Below are 19,836 nucleotides of genomic sequence, written 5' to 3' on the forward strand. Positions count from 1 at the left end.
GAACTCGGGCTAGCTGCTGAGGCCGAGTTAACCAAAGAGTGGATTGCGTCCCGCCAGGAGAATGAAAACTACAACTCCCAGAGTGCACAGGGCGAGTCCGGTGACTAGGGTCAGGTGACTTCTGGCCCGCCTTCATACAAAGTCTGTGCAGGCTGGAGAAGCTGGTCCACTCTTGCAGCTGCAACTTAGCTCTTGAGTGTTGGAGAGCTTGAACCCGAGAGAGTCGAGCTGGCCCGGGCGACCCCAACAGTCCCTCCTCATATCCCAGAGGCCCAGTGACTGGTACTGCAAGTTGGCTGGACAACCTGCTGCTCTCCAGCATCCGCTCCAAGGTCCCGTCCCCTGTCACTAGTCCTGGCCTCTTGTCACCGGACAGCCTTCCAGATTGAAGACTTCTGCTGGTGGTGAGCAGAGACACGGGCGCGGGTGGCTGTATCCCAGTGCAGGTCGGGTCTCCTCCCCACTTTCTGCTTAGTTTCCTGAATGTGGCTTGCGGCGTTTGGCAGCTTGCTGTAGAGAGGGGAAGCAGCCAGGTGAGAGTTCCAGGAGCTCCTGCTGGCAAACTAAGCGCCACACTGGGCTCACCGGGACTGTCAGGACGAGACCCCACCCTGCCATCTTGGACTTTAAGGGAGGACCTCGGGAGCCGGCCTTTTTTACAACTGATGAGGAAAATAGTCTGTGCATTGTGAGAGTTTTCTAGGTGCCTAGACGACAGTGACGATCACTTTGCTTTTATTATTTGGGAGGCGGTGGTGCCTTGGAGGATCAAACTCAGAACATCATATATGCAAAAAAAAAATGCACACAGCCACGGAACTACATCTGCAACCCCTCTCACTTTACATTATAATTTTTCAACTTTGTTTATTTATTTGCCTCCAAGGTTATTGCTGGGACTTAGTACCTGCACTACAAATCCACTGCTCCTGGAGGCTATTTTTTTCCTTTTGTTGCCCTCGTTGTTATTGTTATTGTTGTTCTTATTGCTGTCAGTGTTGTTGGATAGGACAGAGAGAAATGGAGAGAGGAGGGGGAGAGAAAGATAGACACTTGCAGACCTGCTTCACCGCTTGTGAGGCGAACCCCCTGCAGGTGGGGAGCCAGGGGCTCGAACCAGGATCCTTACGTTGGTCCTTGCGCCTTAAGCCATGTGCGCTTAACCCGCTGCGTAACCGCCCTGCCCCCATTTCTCAACTTTTTTTTTTCGTCATCTCGGGGGCCTCTTCGAGGTTGAATTATTTTCTGATTAAGAGACCGAGGGGCTGGGGAAATGGTATAATGATCATGCAAATAGACTTTAATGCCTGAGGCACCAAAGATCCCAGGTTCAGTTCCTAGCACCACCATAAGCAAGAACTGAATAGCGCTCTGATAAACAGATAAATTTAAAAATCAGACAATGGGGAGTCGGGCGGTAGTGCAGCGGGTTAAGCGCAGGTGGTGCAAAGCGCAAGGACCGGCGTAAGGATCCTGGTTCCAGCCCCCGGCTCCCCACCAGCCGTAGAGTGGCTTCACAAGCGGTGAAGCAGGTCTGCAGGTGTCAGGTCTGCAGGTGTCTATCTTTCTCTCACCCTCTCTCCATTTCTCTCTGTCTTATCCAACAATGACATCAGTAACAACAGCAATAATAACTACAACAATAAAACAACAAGGGCAACAAAAGGGAATAAATAATTTTCTTTTTAAATCAGAGAATGGGGGTGAGGGGAAAAACAACAGAAAGAAGCTCCCTTCAGTTGCGGGGAGGAGCAGGCTCAATCCTAGGTCTCTCACTATCCAATCAGCCGTTTTTTGTTTCCAATCAACTTTTTGTTGTTCCATATATGTATGTATGTATATATATATGTGTGTGTGTGTGTGTGTGTGTGTGTGTGTGTGTGTGTGTGTGTGTGTATCACTTGGTTGGGCACACATGTTACCATGTGCCAACAGTTTCAAGCCTCCAGCTCCCCACCTACAGGGGAGAAGCTTTACAAGTGGTTAAACAGGTCTGTGGGTGTCTCTTTTTGTCTCTCCCTCTCTGTATCTTGTTGCCCTGTCAATTTCCTCTGTCCTATCTAATAAATAAAAAGAAGTAACAAATAAGATATATTTTTGTTTCTTTTAATGAGAGATATGGAGGTAGCCCAGAGCACTGCTCAGCTTGGCTTATGGTGGTTTGGGGAAATTAAACCTGGGACTTTCGAGTCTCAGGTATGAAAGTCTTTTTCCTTAATCCTTATGCTTTTCCTACATACACAGATTTTTTTTTTCTTTTATCATACCACCACTACCATGATATTTGAATACCCCTGACAAACTCTGTATTCTCTTTACTGTGACCCTTTGGAGGGCTGCAAAGGACCTGCTTTGTATGCCATCTCTTTGGCTCTTATGACTGACTGCTCTTGTGTGCTGAACAGCACCCTTTTTTTTTTTGCCTCCAGGGTTATTGCTGGGGCTCAGTGACTGCACCATGAAGCCACTGCTCCTGGAGGCCATTTTTCCCCCTTTTGTTGTCCTTGTTGTTGTAGCCTTGTGGTTATTATTGTTATTGTTGGTGTTATTCCTTGTTGAATAGGACAGATAGAAAAGGAGAGAGAAGGGGAAGACAGAAAATGGGAAAGACAAACACACCTGCAGACCTGCTTCACCACCTGTGAAGTGACTCCCCTGCAGGTGGGGAGCCGGGGGCTTGAACCGGGATCCTTACACTGGCGCCACTTGCGCTTAATCCACTGCACTACCGCCCCAACCCCCCACTCTTTTTTTTTTTTACCAGAGCACTGCTCAGCTCTGGCTTATGATGGTGCGGGGGGATTGAACCTGGGACTCTCAGGCATGAGAGTCTCTTTGCATAACCATTATGCTATCTACCCCCACCCAAGAATTATTTAGTTTATTACTTATAAGAGTTTCACATAAGCCAGAGATACAGGAAGAGAAGGTAGAGCACACTCTAGTACATGTAGTGCTGGGGATAGAACCTGCAACCTTGGGCATGCAAAAATTAATGAACAAATAAATAACAAAAAAAAACTGTACTTTTCTTTTACTGTCAATTAAGGATCAAGAAGCAGTTATAAAAAGAGCCTATTCGGGGAGTCGGGCTATAGCACAGCGGGTTAAGCGCACGTGGCGCAAAGCGCAGGGACCTGTTAGAATCCCAGTTCAAGTCCCCAGCTCCCCACCTGCAGGGGAGTCGCTTCACAGGCGGTGAAGCAGGTCTGCAGGTGTCTCTCTTCCTCTCTAACTCCCCTTTCTCTCAATTTCTCTCTGTCTCTATCCAATAACAAATAAATAAATAATAAAAAAATTTAAAAATGAAAAAAGAAGTTTAAAAAAAAGAGCCTATTCACTTCCTCAGACTGAGACCTTTCGCAACCCATTTAACCTTTATGAGCTCCTTTCCCCATATCGCAAAGAAAGATAAGCCTTTCTTGGGGGCTCCTGCTGTCGGCTGATGATGCAAAGCCCATGAGGTCACAGGTGTGAAGTGAAGTCTCTTAAGTGCTGTTCATGCCATGGTTCCAGCTGGTTTCCCCCCTGAAACTTAATGGGTTCGACTTTAACCTGAACTTTTTCTTGCTTTTTTTCTTCCTAGTTCTTTGAAATTGAGGAACATGGCAAGGAGTTGGCTGATTGTTTTTATTCTTTTCCCTCTGAAGGTCATAGAGAACTGTGGTAAGTTTAGAAATGAGTTATCAATTTTTTTTTGGGGGGGGGAAGATGGTATTATAGAGAAAGTCTGACCTGTAGTTCAAGAGTTTAGAACAACCCAGAACTCATTTACTTGCCTGCCCTTTGGTAAAAACAGACCCAGAGGGTACCAGGCAGTGACAGAGACCCTTAAAGAGCACACATTACAATGAGCAAGGGCCCAGGTTCAAGCCCCCAGCCTCCCACCTGCTGAGGGGAAACTTCATGAGCAGTGAAGCAGTGCTGCAAGTGTCTTTCTCCCTCTCTACATCCCCTTCCCTCTCAATTTCTCTCTTTTTTATATTTATTGATTGATTGATTGATTTTTACCAGAGCACTGCTCAGCTCTGGCTTGTAGTGGTACAGGAGATTGAACCTGGGACTTTGGAGCCTCAGACATGAGTCTCTTTGCATAACCATTATGCTATCTACCCTGCCTTCAATTTCTCTCTATCCAATAAATAACTACATAAATATAAATAAGTTAATTAATTGATTACAGACCCAGGGATGAGGTTCAGGAGTTTTACAAGGAGCCAGATGTTTCCACAAACAATTGCCCTTATGTTCTGGGGCCCTTATTGCTTTGTCTGTAGCACTCACTGTATTTTCCATAAATGCCCATCTGAAGCACCAGCAATCTGAGCTGTTATCTATAAAGTGTGCCAGGTGTTCCTGGGGCATTAACATCACAGGGAGAGTTCTGAGTCATGAGAGATCCTACAGAATTCAATTAGTTGGCTGCATTGTTGCACCTAGTTCTGCCAGGCATAGAGACTCTCATGTCTGAGGCTCCAAAGGCCCAGGTTCAATCCCCTGCACCACCGTAAGCCAGGGCTGAGCAGTGCTCTGGAATACAGAAGAAAAAGCAGAGGGGAAAAAAAAACTTCCTTACAGGACTGAGGAACAGCACACAGCCACAGGCCAAGGAGGACTAAAGGCCTCCAAGAATACAGACTGATGATTATTGAAAATCTGAAAATCAGCTCAGGGATTGCACATCCTTGTGAGACATGACCTTCAAAACAGAGCCCCTGGAGGCTTAAATCATTCTAGCAATTATCCCACTACCTAAAACATTGCGGAAGTCCTTTCTAGGTAAAGGTATCCATACTGAAACACCCCTAGGCGTCCCATCATTTTGATCTTTGGCTTTAGCTATCATCAGAAATCAGACATCTTGATTTTCAAATGTGCCTTGTGTAAACGCAAGTCGTGTCAAAGCTTCCCAGAAGTCAGCAGCAGTAGCTGCACCTTAAGTTATCTGACCTCTCAAATCTCTGAGAAAACAGGGATCATCTGACCAGCTCTTCCAGGTTTAACAATCACTCATTCTCCTCTAGCCACACCTTGTGGTTAAGCAATGTCCAAGTATAGAAAAGGTCTTTTGGATCTTGGAGTTCATTGTGGGTCAGTACATAAAGTACTGCAAACCCCCATTCAGCTTGCTGGATCCTACTCTTGAGACTAAGTCCTGAGTGTGCAAGTAAGCCACACTAACATATTTTTTTTTAAATAATTTATTTCTTTATTGGGGAATTAATGTTTTACATTCAACAGTAAATACAATAGTTTGTACATGCATAACATTCCCCAGATTCCCATTTAACAATACAACCCCCACTATGTCATTCATCATCTTTCATGGACCTGTATTCTCACCCCAGAGTCTTTTACTTTGGTGCAATACTCCAATTCCACACTAACATATTTTAGAAAAGCTCTCTTCATAATGCTAACACATTGTCCTGTGAAGGAAAAAGTATGCAGCCAGCACCCTTTGGATTATAATGCAGGGAAGCGTGGGTCCAGTGCCTTCCCCACTGTCGTGAGCTAGAAAGTAACAAAGGATACATAGGATCCCTTCCCCACTTTGTCATTTCACCTCCTTGCCTGACTGCCATGAGGAAAGAGTAGAAGCTACCATACAATTAAGAAGTAACTCATGGTCTGGGAGGTGGTGCAGTGGATAAAACATTGGACTCTCAAGCATGAGGTCCTGTGTTCAGTCCCCAGCAGCACATGTACCAGAGTAATGTCTGGTTCTTTCTCCCTCTCCTCCTATCCTTCTCATTAATAAATAAATGAAATCTTTTTATTATCTTTATTTATTGGATAGAGACAGCCAGAAATAGAGAGAGAAAGGGGTGATAGAGAGGGAGAGAGACAGAGAGACACCTGCAGCCCTGCTTCACCACTCGTGAAGTTTTCCCCTTGCAGGTGGGGACCGGGGGCTCAAACCAGGGTCCTTGCACATTTAACTCAAGGCCTACGGAAATCAGCATAATTGTTAGGCAATAGACTTCCATGCCTGAGGCTCTGAAGTCCCAGATTTTTTTTTAATATTTATTTATTTATTCCCTTTTGTTGCCCTTGTTGTTTTATTGTTGTAGTTATCGTTGTTGTTATTGATGTCATCATTGTTGGATAGGACAGGAGAAATGGAGAGAGGAAGGGAAGACAGGGGGAGAGAAAGATAGACACCTGCAGACCTGCTTCACTGCTTGTGAAGTGAACCACCTGCAGGTGGGGAGCCGAGGGCTCAAACCAGGATCCTTAAGCCAGTCCTTGCACTTTGTGCCACCTGCACTTAACCCACTGTGCTACCAGCTGACTCCCGAGTCCCAGATTTAATCCCAGCACAACCATAAGCTAGAGTGAGCATTGCTCTGGCATTAAAAAAAAGGAGAATGAGAAGAATCTGGAAAACTAGAATTGGATTTTGAACCTTATTCTGCCCTGTCTTCTCTTTTGCTTTGCAAAAACCTTAACTATGATTAGCCTTCAGAGTCTCTCTATCTTTTATTTACTCCTTCCTCTCTTCCCTTCCTAATTATCACCAGGGTTACCACTGGGGATCATGTGCCTTCATGAGGAATCCATTGCTCTTGTAGTATCCAGATACTCCTTCCCCAGAGCAAAGTTTCTCTGGAGTGTTTGGTATTTCCCAGTCTGTTTCCAACACACCCCAGAAGTCTTTTTGTCTTATTCTAAGTTAACACCTTAAAGTTAAGGAGTCGGGCGGTAGTGCAGCGGGTCAAGCGCACGTGGCGCAAAAGCAAGGACTGGCATAAAGATCCCGGTTCGAGCCCCCCGGCTCCCCACCTGCAGGGGAGTCATTTCACAGGCGGTGAAGCAGGACTGCAGGTGTCTATCTTTCTCTCCCCCTCTCTGTCTTCCCCTCCTCTCTCCATTTCTCTCTGTCCTATCCAACAACGATGACATTAACAATAACTACAACAACAATAAAAACAACAAGGGCAACAAAAAGGAAATAAATACTTTTAAAAAGTTAAGGAGAAATTTCTGATAGTGAAATAGTATGTGTTGTTTACCATTATCCCACCCCACCCCCACCCCACCCCCACACAGTCTCCAGCACAGGCAACCCCAGGAAGGGGACCTGTGACTGAAATGGACTGGGTTAGTGCAGGAGCCCAAAGAGGACTTTTGAATTCCACAGTTCTAAAGCTGTCTCCAAGTGACCCAACCACAGCCCCTCAAAACCCTTCAGTGTATCTGGGGGAGAAGGCTCGTACTGCTCAGCCTTGTCTCCCTCTGTCTCTATGGTGATGGGAGGGAGAAGAGCAAGATGAGGCCTAAAATTTTCACACCCACCACTTCACCTCTCTAGACCTCCACGTCTTTACCCAGGAGGTCATGATCAGGACTCGTGTTCAGATATCAAGGGCTTTTGTTCCAGTTTCTTCTCATGAGTCTGAATTCTCTGAGCTAATGATTCACATCATTGTTTTGGGTCTTTCCAGAGGCCATGGACAACCTCGCTGTTCCTTCCACCGTGAAGCTGGAAAACGGAAGCTCAACCAATGTCAGCATCATCCTTCGGTAAGACCCCAGGCTCAGCTCTTCCTTCTACTTGTCTGGGTCAATGATGACTCCTGGCTCCTCTGTTCATATTTTAAAAGTGACATGCATTCCTTTACACTTTAAGACAAGTCATATAAACAGGCACTAGTTCTCAGCTTCAGATGGATGTCCCAAAATCCCTCTCCTCCCAATACTGAACCTTGTTTCTGACAGAAGGAAGAAGAAGAGGGCTTCTTTCCTGAGATGTGTACCTTTCCCTAAATTGAAACCCGTCCTTAAGTGATCAGTAATCAGACGTCCAAGTAGCACCTGCCAAGGCTCTAAACATTTGAAGGGCAACCTGCAGGTCAGGGGCAACATGCTGAGCTCCTCAGCAGCTCTTCAGAGCTGTCCAGAAGCAGAAGTGACTCCTAGTCATAGGCCATCCCCACTTAGCCTCTTCTGAGTCTTTGTCAACTCTTAGTCTCTCTGCTGGTGCAGACATGAGGGTGCAGACCTAGTCCAGACTATGCCAGAGAACCTGCCTCTTCTGTCTCCTTAGCTGCTTTGCCCTCCTCCTACCTTCCAACCATGAAGATTCCTAAGATAAAGATCTAGAACACTGTCTTTTTCTCTTTACACTTCTTCCTTCACCTCTCTGGGGAAGTTTGAGCTCAAACCAAAGTTTTGGGGGTCAGGCGGTAGCTCAGTGGTTAAGCACAGGTGGCGCAGAGCGCAAGGACCGGTGTAAGGATCCTGGTTCAAGCCCCCAGCTCCCCACCTGCAGGGGAGTCACTTAACAGGAGATGAAGCAGGTCTGCAGGTATCTGTCTTTCCCCCTCTGTCTTCCCCTCCTCTCTCCATTTCTCTCTGTCCTATTCAACAACAACAACATCAATAACAACAACAATAATAACTACAACAATGAAAAACAACAAGGGCAACAAAAGGGAAAATAAATAAGTGTTAAAAAAAAAAAGTTTTGAGACCAAGGCTTCCTAGCAGTTCTGTGTTCTGTCCCTCAGCTGTTGCCACCTTTGCACATCAGTACCTTGGACTCTAGGATGTATGCCTTCTTCATGACTTTGCCTTCTCTCCAGAACCTTTGAGTGACTTTCCACTGCCTTCCAAATTGGTTCAAGGCTTCTAAGACCAGATGTGAGGACCTTGTGGAAAGCTCCCAGATTAATCTCCAGCCTTTCCCAGGACACACGACTCTGTGCTTAGACCTGAAGTCTCTAGGAAGCCTTTCCCACAAAGAAGATGCCATGGTCCTGTCAGCTTCCAGACACCTCAGTTGTGACTCATAGCCAGTTTCTCACCCTCCCCAGGGGAAGATTTATCTCCTCACAGAAAACTCCTGAAGAGCAGGGACTCCCCTTCCTATCCCTGAGGGCCAAGCACAGAGCACTTTCCCACCATAATTGCTTGAGAAATGATAGGCTCCATGTGAATTACTGAGTGTGGGTTGAGGTCTTCACCCCTTTCTCAGCAAGTGACCAGACTCTTCTCCTCCACAGGCAACCCTTAAATGAAACCTTGGTGATCACTTTTGAAATCACGTTCCGTTCAAAAAATGTCACTATCATTGAGCTTCCTGATGAGGTAAGTGATAAATCTTGGATGAGAGGTGGAGAACATCTGGGTAACACATCTGCATTAACAGCTTGTGAAAATACCACCTTGTCTTTATACCATACGATATCCCTGCCATTCTAGAAACCTCAGACTTTGGTCTTGTGGCTTTCTTTGAGGCTGGGTGTGTTATACCATAGTGATAAAATTTGGAAAGTAATGACAATAAGTCTGAGGCAAAGTGGTTCTGAGAATATATATATAAAAAAAAGATGTTTCTTTTTCCCTTTATTAAGGGATTAATCTTTCATAGTTAATAGTAAAATACAGTAGTTTGTACATGTATAACATTTCTCAATTTTCCACATGACAGTTCAACCCCCTCAAGGTCTTCCTAAGATGGTTTTCTACACCATGCTACTCAAAGGCTATGAACCATTAGCATTATCCCTACCTGAACATCTGTTAGAAATGCAGAATCTGGGGGTCAGGCAGTAGCACAGTAGGTTAAGCACATATGGTGCGAAGCGCAAGGACCAGCGTAAGAATCCTGGTTTGAGCCCCCGGCTCCCCACCTGAAGGGGAGGGGTTTGCTTCACAAGTAGTGAAGCAGGTCTGCAGGTGTCTGTCTTTCTCTCCCCCTCTCTGTCTTCCCCTCCTCTCTCCATTTCTCTCTGTCCTATCCAACAGTAACAACAACAACAAGGGCAACAAAATGGGAAAAAATGGCCTCCAAGAGCAGTGAATTCATAGTATAGGTACAGAGCCCCAACAATAAGCCTGGAGGCAAAAAAAGAAGAAAAAAAAGGGGGAAAATGCAGAATCTTTGCTGGGGAAGGTAGCATAGTGGCTTATACAACAGGCTTTGATGCCTGAGGCTTGATGGTCCCAGATTTAATTTCTAGTACCACCACAAACCTGAGCTGATGAGAGAAAGAGAGTGAGAAAGTGAGGGAGGGAATGCAGAGTCTTGGGATCATCCCAAGCCTGCTATTAAAAGTCTACGTGTCAGATGATGTGGATCTTCAAGTGTGTGTGTGTGTGTGTGTGTGTGTGTGTGTGTGTGTGTGTGTGTGTGTTCTACCAGAGCACTGCACAGCTGTGGCTTGTGGAGGATAAGAGCATGAGAGGTGAGGAGTGAGAACTGAACCTGGGACCTCAGAGCCTCAGGCATGAAAGTATGATTCTGCTATCTCCCTCACCTTCGTATCTGTGTGTTTATCTGCCAATATTCAGATTACCAATTACCATTACCTATCAACTAGATAAAAAGCATCAATAAGGGAGACAGTGATGTAGAAAGTAAACAAGGATTAAGATGGCTAGACAATATCTCAGCTGGCAGAGCACAGGACTTGCACTCTGACGCCCTGAGTTCAGCGCCTGGTGCTGTAGATACCAGCTTCTCTCACTGTCCTGTGATTCAAGTAATAAAATGCAGTGACTGGAAAAAATGGCTCAACTGGTAGAACGTTGGGCTTGGATGCCTGAGGTTTCTGGTTCAATTCTTAGCACAACATGTTCCAGAGTGTTCTCCGGCTTCTTTCTCTCATCTGTCTTCTTCATGTGAAACTTTGTCTCATAAGTAATCCAAAAAATAAATTAATAATAATACGGACCATTGAAATAGTTCACTTGGACAGCATGCTGCTTTGCCTTGTGCATGACCCAGGCTCAAGGCCGAACCCCACTGATATGCTGGTCTCTTTCACTGTCTCTTTCTCTCTGCCCCTCTACTTTTTTGTCTCTATCTTTAAAATAATAATTATTTCTAAATGCATTTAAAAAAAAAAAAGCATGGGGGCCAGGTGGTGCACCTGGTTGAGCGCACATGTTACAGTGTGCAAGGACCCAGGTTCGAGCCCCTGGTCCCCACCTGCAGGGGGGAAGCTTCACAAGTGGTGAAGCAGGGCTGCAGGTGTCTCTCTGTCTCTCTCCCTCTCTTATCTCCCCTTCCCTCTCGATTTCCGACTGTCTCTATCCAATAAATAAAAGACAAAAATTAAAAAAAAAAAAAGACAGGATGAAAACAGGAATGAAATTGATATCCATGCAGCACACCGTGAGGTTCTGGTTGTAGCGATGAGCCACAAACTGGCCCTGAGCCCCTGGCAATCAGACGGTATTGACACCTGACCAGATGAAGCATCTTGTGTGAGAGGTGACTCATCCATGGCGAACACCTCATTAGCTTCCCCTAGGATATGAGACCTCGTGGGGTAGGAAAAGCCTGCTGGGATAACATCAGGTTCTGGCACTCAATTCCGAGGTCTAGCTTGATCCACAGATCAAATGTAGAGTCTGAGGAATGGATGATGATCACCTAATTTGGGGCCAAATATCTAAATGAATGTATTATCTTTTGTCTTTTTTTTTCTCACCAGAATTGTCAAAGGGTCTGAGTATCTGTATGACTCCACCAACTCCTGGCAACCTTTTTTTTTTCCCTCTCTTTCCTCTAAATAGAAGGTGAGAGAAAGGGAAGGAGAGACATCATAGTATCACTCCGCCACTTATGAAACATCCCCCTGTAGGTGTTCCCATGTGCTCAGAGCACAGACCCAGATTCTTGCTCATGGTAATATGTGCCATGAGAGACAGGGGGCAGAGGTGGGCAGAACCAAAGTATCACTGTGGCACATGTGGTACAGGGATTGAACTGCGGCCTTCAGCCTTGAAAGCCCAACACTATTCACTGAGCTGCCTCCTGACCACTTATCTTCTTAAAATAAGTGACAATCAGTCAGAGCCTTAACTGTACAGTTTCTTGTGCATAAAGTGCAGACAGAGACAAAGTGGAACCACGGTGTCAGTCAGAATGGGGTGGGGGGGACGCCAGGTGATACTAGAGGAGAGCAGGACAGAGTTTCTGGGATGTTGAAAATGCTGTTTCCTGGCCTGGGTGCTGGATACAGTTTTCTGCACAAATGTTAGAGTTTAGTTTTGTTTTTAATTCAGTGCTGGGAATCAGATCACATTTACTGAAGCCTCTGTAGCTAGCTCTACCCTGTCAGCAACCTAGCCTTTGGAAAATACTGGCTAGAACTTGGGGACAGGGGATCTTATAATACTTGTCTGCAAGCCTAGGGCAAAAAGCTTTACTTCATTTGTACACATAAGGTTGATGACTGCTGATGGGTTGTGAGGATTCAAAGAGGTAACAAATATAAAATAGTTTTAAAAATATAAACAACAAAAAAATATATATATATAAAATAGTGGGATTATACCAGGCACTCAGTAAAAGTGCTATATTTTGTGGGCCTAAATGTGGTGATAGTTATGACTTTGTTCTGCCTCATGTGGTCAATTTCTTTTTTGTTATTATTGATTTCCTTATTGGGGGATTAATGGTTTGCAGTCAATAATAAAATACAGTAGTTTGTACATGCATAACACTTCCCAGTTTTCCACCTAACAATACAACCCCTCTGTGATCAATTTCTGATTGCTCTATTTCCTGCCTCGTTCCAGAGGGAACTTAATAAGTATTCAACAATTTTTGGGAAAAGACATTGCCAGGATGTTCTGTTTAACATAAGCAACAGGGCTGGGGGAGAGCTCGTTCAGTAAAGAACACACCTTACCATGTGCAAGGACCTGGCTTTGAGTACCTGGCCATCACATGAGTACCTGGCCACTCATCATGCCAGGGGCAGCTTCATAAGCAGTGCTGTGGTATTTCTGTTTCTCTCTGTCTCTCTTTCTCTAGCTCTATCTTAAAAAGACAATAGTAGGATCCAGGTGGAGGCACACTTGGTTGAGTGCACATGTTAACAATGCACAAGGACCCAGGTTCGAGCCCACAACCTCCACCTGCAGGGGGAAAGCTTTGCGTGTGGTGAAGCAGTGCTGCAGGTGTCTCTTTGTCTCTGTCCCTCTCTCTCTCTCTCTCTCTCTCTCTTTTTTTCCTTTGTTTCCAGGGGGCTCAGTGCCAGCACTATGAATCCACTGCTCCTGAAGGCCATTTTTTCCTTTTTTTTTTTTTTTTTTATTATTATTGGATAGAACAGACAGTAACTTAGAGAAGGGGAGAGAAAGATAGACACCTCTAGACCCACTTCATCGCTTGTGAAAAGTGACACCACCACCACCACCACCCCACAGGTGGGGAGCCAGGAGCTTAAACTGGAATCCTTGCTCTGGTCCTTGCACTTTGTACTTTGTGCACTTAACCGGTGCGCTACCACCTGGCCACTCTTCTCCCTCTCTGTTGCCCCTTCCCTCTTGATTTCTGGCTCTTTATACCAGATAAATAAATAAAGATAACAAATTTAAAATAATAATAATAGTCCACCAGGAGCAATCGATTAAGCTTCATGGACATTGTGTTGTTCACAACAAGCCTGCAGGGTGGACACTTTTGTTCTCCCATTTTAGAGATGAACAGACTGAGAGCAGAGCTTGATGAACTCACCCAAAAGGGCATGGCTAGTGAGAAGACAGCCATTCTCTCTTCCCTGGGAGACAAGCCAGGGGGGAGAGAGCTTCAGGGCAGGGTTATTTTTGGCAGACTAGTCTCGCCTCTCTCCTTTCTGTTGGCAAGCTCTAAAGGCAGGGGCTGAGGGCCAACGGCTCCCTAGTCCCTAGTATGCAGCCTGGAGCTGGGTATTCAGTGAGGCCACTAGATCTAATTCAGTTTTCCTAACAGGTTGTGGTGCCTCCCGGAGTCACAGCTTCCTCTTTCCAAGTGGTATCTCAAAATGTTGGACAAGTTACCGTTTACCTGCACAGAAATCATTCCAACCAGACTGGGTAGGCTGGCTGCTGTCAACACGGGCCTTGCCCGACAAGGGGGTGGGGAGTGGGGGTGTTGGTGCTGATATTTCTTCCAGAAGCCTGGTCCCTGCCCACCCCACTCTCTATATTCCTTCTAGCCCTAGGATAATCTTCTTGGTGGCCCGAAGTCACACAATTAACATCATCAACCAGGTGATTGGGTGGATCTACTTTGTGGCCTGGTCCATCTCCTTCTATCCTCAGGTGATCAAGAACTGGAGGCGGAAAAGGTAACCCACTGAGCTTTGGGTGCAGATCATAGGAAGGCGGGGAGGGGGAGCATATGTCAGGCATTCCAGCAAGGCTGGGGGTGTCTTATGTTCAGACCAACCCCCTCTGCTCCTCTATTCCTGACCTTTCTAGAGAGTTGTCCCAAGGCACTTGGAGCCTTGTTAGAACTTGCAGTGCTGGGCATTTATTTGGTTGTTTGCCCAGTCCAGCCCTTCCCCCATGAGAACAACAAAATAGGCTTCTCAGTGATATGGAGAATAGACTGTGGGGGTGTGGAGCCCACCAAAACTGCTCTGTGTTTGGTCCATCCAGTGCCGGGAAATAGTGTCCAGTCATGCCGTGGTGCCAGAGTGGGATCCTTCAACCTTAGCCATTGATTTGATTTATCTATTTTTACCAGAATACTGCTCAGCTCTTAAGCCTGGGACTCGCCTCAGATATGACAGTCTTCTGAATAACTACTTGGCCATCCACCCCCCCAACTAGATCTCCAGTTTAAAGTAGGCCAGGGACTGGGGTGATAGGATACTGGTTATGCAAAAAAACTGTCATGTCTGAGGTTCCAGAGTCCCAGGTTCAGTCCCCAGCACCTCCATAAGCCAGAGCTGAACAGTGCTGTGGTAAAATGAATAAAGAAAGTAGGTCTGGGAGGTACAGCTTCATGCAACAGGGACACACACTCTCCAGCTGTCACACCTTAGGAGAGTGCCAAGCTGGGATCCATGGAAGGAGAGACTGCATTTTGCAGAAGTACAGTCAGTCTTCCCCCATGGACTTGAGGGAGGTAGAAGGCATCTTGGGAGGTGAGATGAGGAAACCACTGCTTAAGAACATAGGATTGGGTGTCATCAATCATTTATAGAGAGGGATCAAAGGACAGTGCTCTCCATGGGGAAACCGGGTCTTATCTGTCTCCCCTCCTCACCTCTGCTGTGCTCTGTCTCTCCACCCCCACAGTGTCATCGGTCTGAGCTTTGATTTCGTGGCCCTGAACCTGACAGGCTTCGTGGCCTACAGCGTGTTCAACATTGGCCTCCTCTGGGTGCCCTACATCCAGGTATATGGAACTGCCCACCAGCTATGGCCCAGCCCTGGCTCCTTGGGGGCCTAGTCACCCCTCACACCCCAGCCTCTTCCCCCATCTGACAGGAGCAGTTCCTCCTTCAACATCCCAATGGAGTGAACCCCGTGGACACGAACGATGTCTTCTTCAGCCTGCATGCAGTTGTCCTCACCCTGGTGGTCTTAGTTCAGTGCTTCCTGTATGAGGTGAGACATGGGCTTGTTGGCACCTGCTCCACTGTATATACCCTGGCCAACACCTGCCATCCTGTGCCACCCATACCTGCCCTTCTAGAAGACACAGAAAGGAGATATTTGTGCTCATTCTGTGTCTACCTACTGCTATGGACACAGCAGGTTAGACCTTATGCTGGGCACATGGGACACCCTGTCTAGGAGCCCAAGGTCTAGGATGAGGGACACAAGGAGGCTGCTTATCGAGTCCCTGGCCCAGCAGGAAGGAGGACATTGAGGAAGTGGGATGACAGAGAGATGTCCCCATGATAGTAGGGAAGAGAGCCAGGGTGGGGCATCCCCCAGCTGGAGGACAGGACCATGAAGGCCAGGCAGATGGACACCGTGAGCAGACAGGTGTGGGGAGCCAGTAGGGGAAGAGGGTTCCTGGATTCCCTACTCCCAGCTATGGCCCTGTTGCCAGAGAGCTGGTAGTGTTTCAGAAGCAGGAGCTTCCCAACACACACACTTCTTATACTTCCCTGTGAGTGCACCACTTCCTTCAGGCAGTTCCATTTGTACATGTAAGAGCAGCCAGGGACTGCCTGCCCCCACCTCCACAAACTTTCTAGGTTTTCTTACCCCTGACTCTGAAGCTTGGGAGGAGAGGTGGGGGTGGCATACAGATTCCAGAGGTGGTAGAATTCTATCTGGATCACAGGAGCCTGGGTTGGGATGAAGTGTCAGACCTCCAGGATGTTGGGGTCATATTCCCAGCAGTCTTTGCTTCTGGAAAGCTCATAGAAGATTGACACCGAACCCCTGAAAAGTGAAAGGAGCGTGGCTGGTGCCAGGGGCTATCTCTCCGCCACCCCATGGGCCTCCTTCCCTCCTGTCCTCATACTCAGCGAGGGGACCAGCGCGTGTCCTGGCCTGCTACTGGCTTCCTGGTGCTCGCCTGGATGTTTGCACTCATCACCATGATCGTGGCCGCAGTCGGGGCAACCACGTGGCTGCAGTTTCTCTTCTGCTTCTCCTACATTAAGCTCGCAGTAACGCTGATCAAGTATTTTCCACAGGTACTTCCCAGGGCCTGCCTACCTGTTCACATGATGACCATTAGCATAATGGGGGTGGGACTGAGGGGCAGTTCTTAGGCCCTGCTCCCGTGGGGCAGCCTCTGGCCACAGTAGGAAAACCCAGCAGGCTGTGACTGCCGCCTGCTCTTTCCCTAACCAGGACTCATGTAGGAAGTCAGTGGAGGGTAAGGGAGACAACATAATGGTTATGAAACAAGACTCATATGCCAGGTTTAACCCTCTGCACCTCCCTAAGCCAGAACTGAGCAGTGCTCTAGTAAAATAAATAAATCAGTAAATAAATCAGTAAATCCATGGAGACATCTCTGAGCTCAGGCTTAGTTCTGAGAGCCAAGGGTTATGCTCCTCTATCCCTTGGCTTCTCCCTCTTACACCTCACCCAATTCCACCTCCCCTACTCCCTACATTGCCACGATTATCCCTAAGCAGCAGCAAGGGAATAACAAGGAAAGATTAAGTGGGAGAAGGGAGCCTCCACCTGTCCAGAGTTTTCTTCAGTGGTCCTGTGCATAGTACTCACTGGCCCTCAGCACCTACCTGGATTATTTGATCGGTCCTATTCAGATCTGGGGGCTTAGAATCAAGCACAGCTTCTCTTATAGCCTGAATGGCAGGGACAGAGTCAAGTGTAAAATAGCTACAGACCTGCAGACTCTACCCATTAACCTAGGATTTCATTAATGCCGCCTCCGACCACCCAGTTCTCCATGGAGAACCCCCCTTTTCAGTATCCCCAGCACCGGGGGAACCTTGTAGTCCATGTCTTAGGAAGGACAGCAGTTTGCCCAGAGGTAGAAGTCTGAGATGAGGATTTTGTTCCAGAACAGAGCAGAATGAAACTGGAAGGGCAGCACCTCGCCATCCCTTGGCTGGAGTTGTGAGGTGCAGGGAGGAGGAGGAGGAGGAGGGCCCGCTTACTGCATGCACACACTGCTTCTGCCAGGGCTTGTCAAAGCCTAAAGGTCATTGTGTTCCATGGAGCCGAGACCCTGGCACATGAGTGGGTGCTATCAGAGCCACCCTTGTTTGGAGTGACAGTCATGAGGTGCATGAGTCAGCTCCCAGCCCCCTTACCACCCTCCATCTCTTTGTCTGTCTGGCCCAGGCCTATATGAACTTCCGCTACAAGAGCACCGAGGGCTGGAGCATTGGCAATGTGCTTCTGGACTTCACTGGGGGCAGCTTCAGCCTCCTCCAGATGTTCCTGCAGTCGTACAACAATGGTGAGTCAGCCTGGAGGCTGCCTGCCCACCAGTGGGCTGGAGGCACAGGGTGGGGTCAGCTCTCAGGGCACCTCTTCCCCGTCCCACCACAGGACTTTTGCAGCTAGAGGATCTGTGGTTTCCTGGGTACATGCCCTCCCCACTCCTACCCCATGGCCCCATATGCTTTAGTTGCTTGGGAACAGCCAATCTGACGCTGAATTCTGTCCCCCTCTGGTGGCTAACAGACCAATGGACCCTGATATTTGGAGACCCGACCAAGTTTGGACTCGGCCTCTTCTCCATCTTCTTCGATGTCATCTTCTTCATCCAGCACTTCTGCTTATACAGAAAGAAACCAGGGTATGAGCAGATGAACTAGGACCCTAGGACCCTGTGTAACAGCCCAGTTCATCCTCTGGTGGGGAAGGTTCGACCAGGAAGGCTGGAAAAGCAGTCGGGAGCACAGGACTGGCTGGCCTTGTGTGCTGACAGTGGAGACGCTCTCTTCCTCAAGACCAAAATAGTCTTAAAACAAAAACCAGCCTGTCTTCCTCTAGGACTCTCCCGGGCCAGGCAGGAGCCTCCCTCTGGGACTGACACATAACTGGTCTGGGAGACTGAAAGCCAGAAGACTGCTGGCTCCTCCAGTCTCCCCAGAGGCCTTAGTCCTTCTGGCCGGACATCTTGATGCCACATCTCTATTTTCTTTAAGGCTTCAAGCAGCACGCACAGGTTCTGGGAGCCACCCACCCCAGGCAGGATTGTGAGCCAAGTCTGGAGCCGAAGGCCTTGCCCTAAGCAACCAGTGTTTCTGGGAGCAGCTTGAAGGACTGACCTTGGAGCTGGGAGAGCCAAGGACACTTTGCCTCTACTGCTGTGTCTCCAGAGACTAAGCAGTCAGGTGCTATGCCTAATGGACTGAGAGGTGCTGGTGGTGGGATACTACAACTTCGGGGTTAGGCCTTGGGGCTCATTTCCTGGGCTGTCACCTTCCTATAACTCAGCTTCCAAGGCCTGCAAGCTCAGGACAGGCCAGGACACAGCAGAGACAGTAGTCAGACTCAAGGTGATCAGGATGGGTTCTGAACTAGGCTTGCATCCAGTGCCCTCTGCGTCTCTATCACACTAATCCCTCCTGGACTTTTTTGGAGGGATGTTTTGAAAGTGAATGGCTCGCTTTCCTCTGCCTTCTGCCTCCCTCCACTTTTCCAGCACCAGAGGCCCCATGTGAACCCCTCCACCTGCCCTTTATCCTACACCTGCAGTGAGGACACCCTTACGCACACACATCACTCTGTGCCTTAGAGGCCTATCAGACCTGCCACAGGGTGAGTAGCTTCCCTCACCTCCCCCAGCTCTGAGACTCAAATTTGTGTCTGTTCTGGAGCTTCAGGTAAGGACTTGAGACCACTCTACACAACTCCCATGGGCCCAACCCCAAACCCAAATCCCTCCCATCCAAGCACTTGTCCTTCCAGTGGCAAGAATGACAGGTCCCAGGATGTGCCTTGTACAAGCCTTGAATTTGTCAACCCATTTTTTTTTTTCCTGCAAGGGCTAAGTAGCCTATACCCCTCATTAAACCTTGACTTGTTTCTGTACAGTGACCATTGGTCAGATGCAGGGGGTAGTATGCTGACCTTCAGAACCCAGTGCTTAGGGGGATGGCTGTAACTACTTGGTGTAAAGAAACCCTCAGGCTTGTGAAGCCTGCTGCTCTCGTGGTGGCCATGTGCCACACTGGCACTTCCTGCAAGATGCCTACTAAGAACCAGGTAGGTCCCACACAGCACGTCTGCATTGTCAAGGGCACACTGCTCAAACTGCACTGTGAAGTTGGTCTAAGTAAAGTGTGTAAGACTTACTACCACTGGGCATAGGGGCAGGGGCAGTGTCTATTATCCACTCTTCCACAAGTCTTAAATCAGATTGCAACCTGACCAAGCCCACATACCTGTGTGTTGCTGGGAGCAGCATAATAATGGCTATGCAAAAGGTTTTCATGCCTGAGTTTCCAAAGTCCCAGGTTCAATCCTCCATACCACCATAAACCCGAATTGAATGGTGCTGAGGCAGAGGGGGGAGGGGGAAGGGGGTCTTAAAGAGACTTCAGAAACAGATTTGGCTTTGGCAGTACTGTGTGGATCCTTGAGTGAGGGAGGGGAGGATTCCCAGAGCTGGTAATGCAGCCAGCACTGGGCCAGGCTGAAGCTCCAGTGCCT

General features: G+C 47.7%; 1 protein-coding gene across 1 annotated transcript; it reads left to right on the forward strand.

The window, feature by feature from the left end:
* The first annotated feature begins 64 nt into the window (after positions 1–64).
* On the forward strand, positions 65–19,215 carry CTNS (cystinosin, lysosomal cystine transporter). The gene is made up of 12 exons (XM_007520986.3): positions 65–404; positions 3,587–3,666; positions 7,449–7,527; positions 9,009–9,093; positions 13,715–13,818; positions 13,941–14,072; positions 15,031–15,130; positions 15,223–15,342; positions 16,218–16,388; positions 17,515–17,632; positions 17,860–17,974; positions 18,327–19,215. The coding sequence occupies exons 2-12, from the start codon at positions 3,606–3,608 to the stop codon at positions 18,379–18,381; spliced, it is 1,140 nt and encodes a 379-aa protein (XP_007521048.2). The 5' UTR covers positions 65–404; positions 3,587–3,605; the 3' UTR covers positions 18,382–19,215.
* Positions 19,216–19,836: the final 621 nt, after the last annotated feature.

The sequence above is a fragment of the Erinaceus europaeus genome, chromosome 12 (assembly GCF_950295315.1).
Source record: "Erinaceus europaeus chromosome 12, mEriEur2.1, whole genome shotgun sequence".
Taxonomy (NCBI): Eukaryota; Metazoa; Chordata; class Mammalia; order Eulipotyphla; family Erinaceidae; genus Erinaceus; species Erinaceus europaeus.

Excerpts from the sequence above, each read along its gene's own strand:
- CTNS (XM_007520986.3), top strand. The coding sequence starts at position 3,606 with ATGGCAAGGAGTTGGCTGATTGTTTTTATTCTTTTCCCTCTGAAGGTC. Across the intron at positions 7,528-9,008 it reads AATGTCAGCATCATCCTTCG|GCAACCCTTAAATGAAACCT; the intron begins GTAAGACCCCAG and ends TCTCCTCCACAG. Across the intron at positions 14,073-15,030 it reads AAGAACTGGAGGCGGAAAAG|TGTCATCGGTCTGAGCTTTG; the intron begins GTAACCCACTGA and ends CCACCCCCACAG.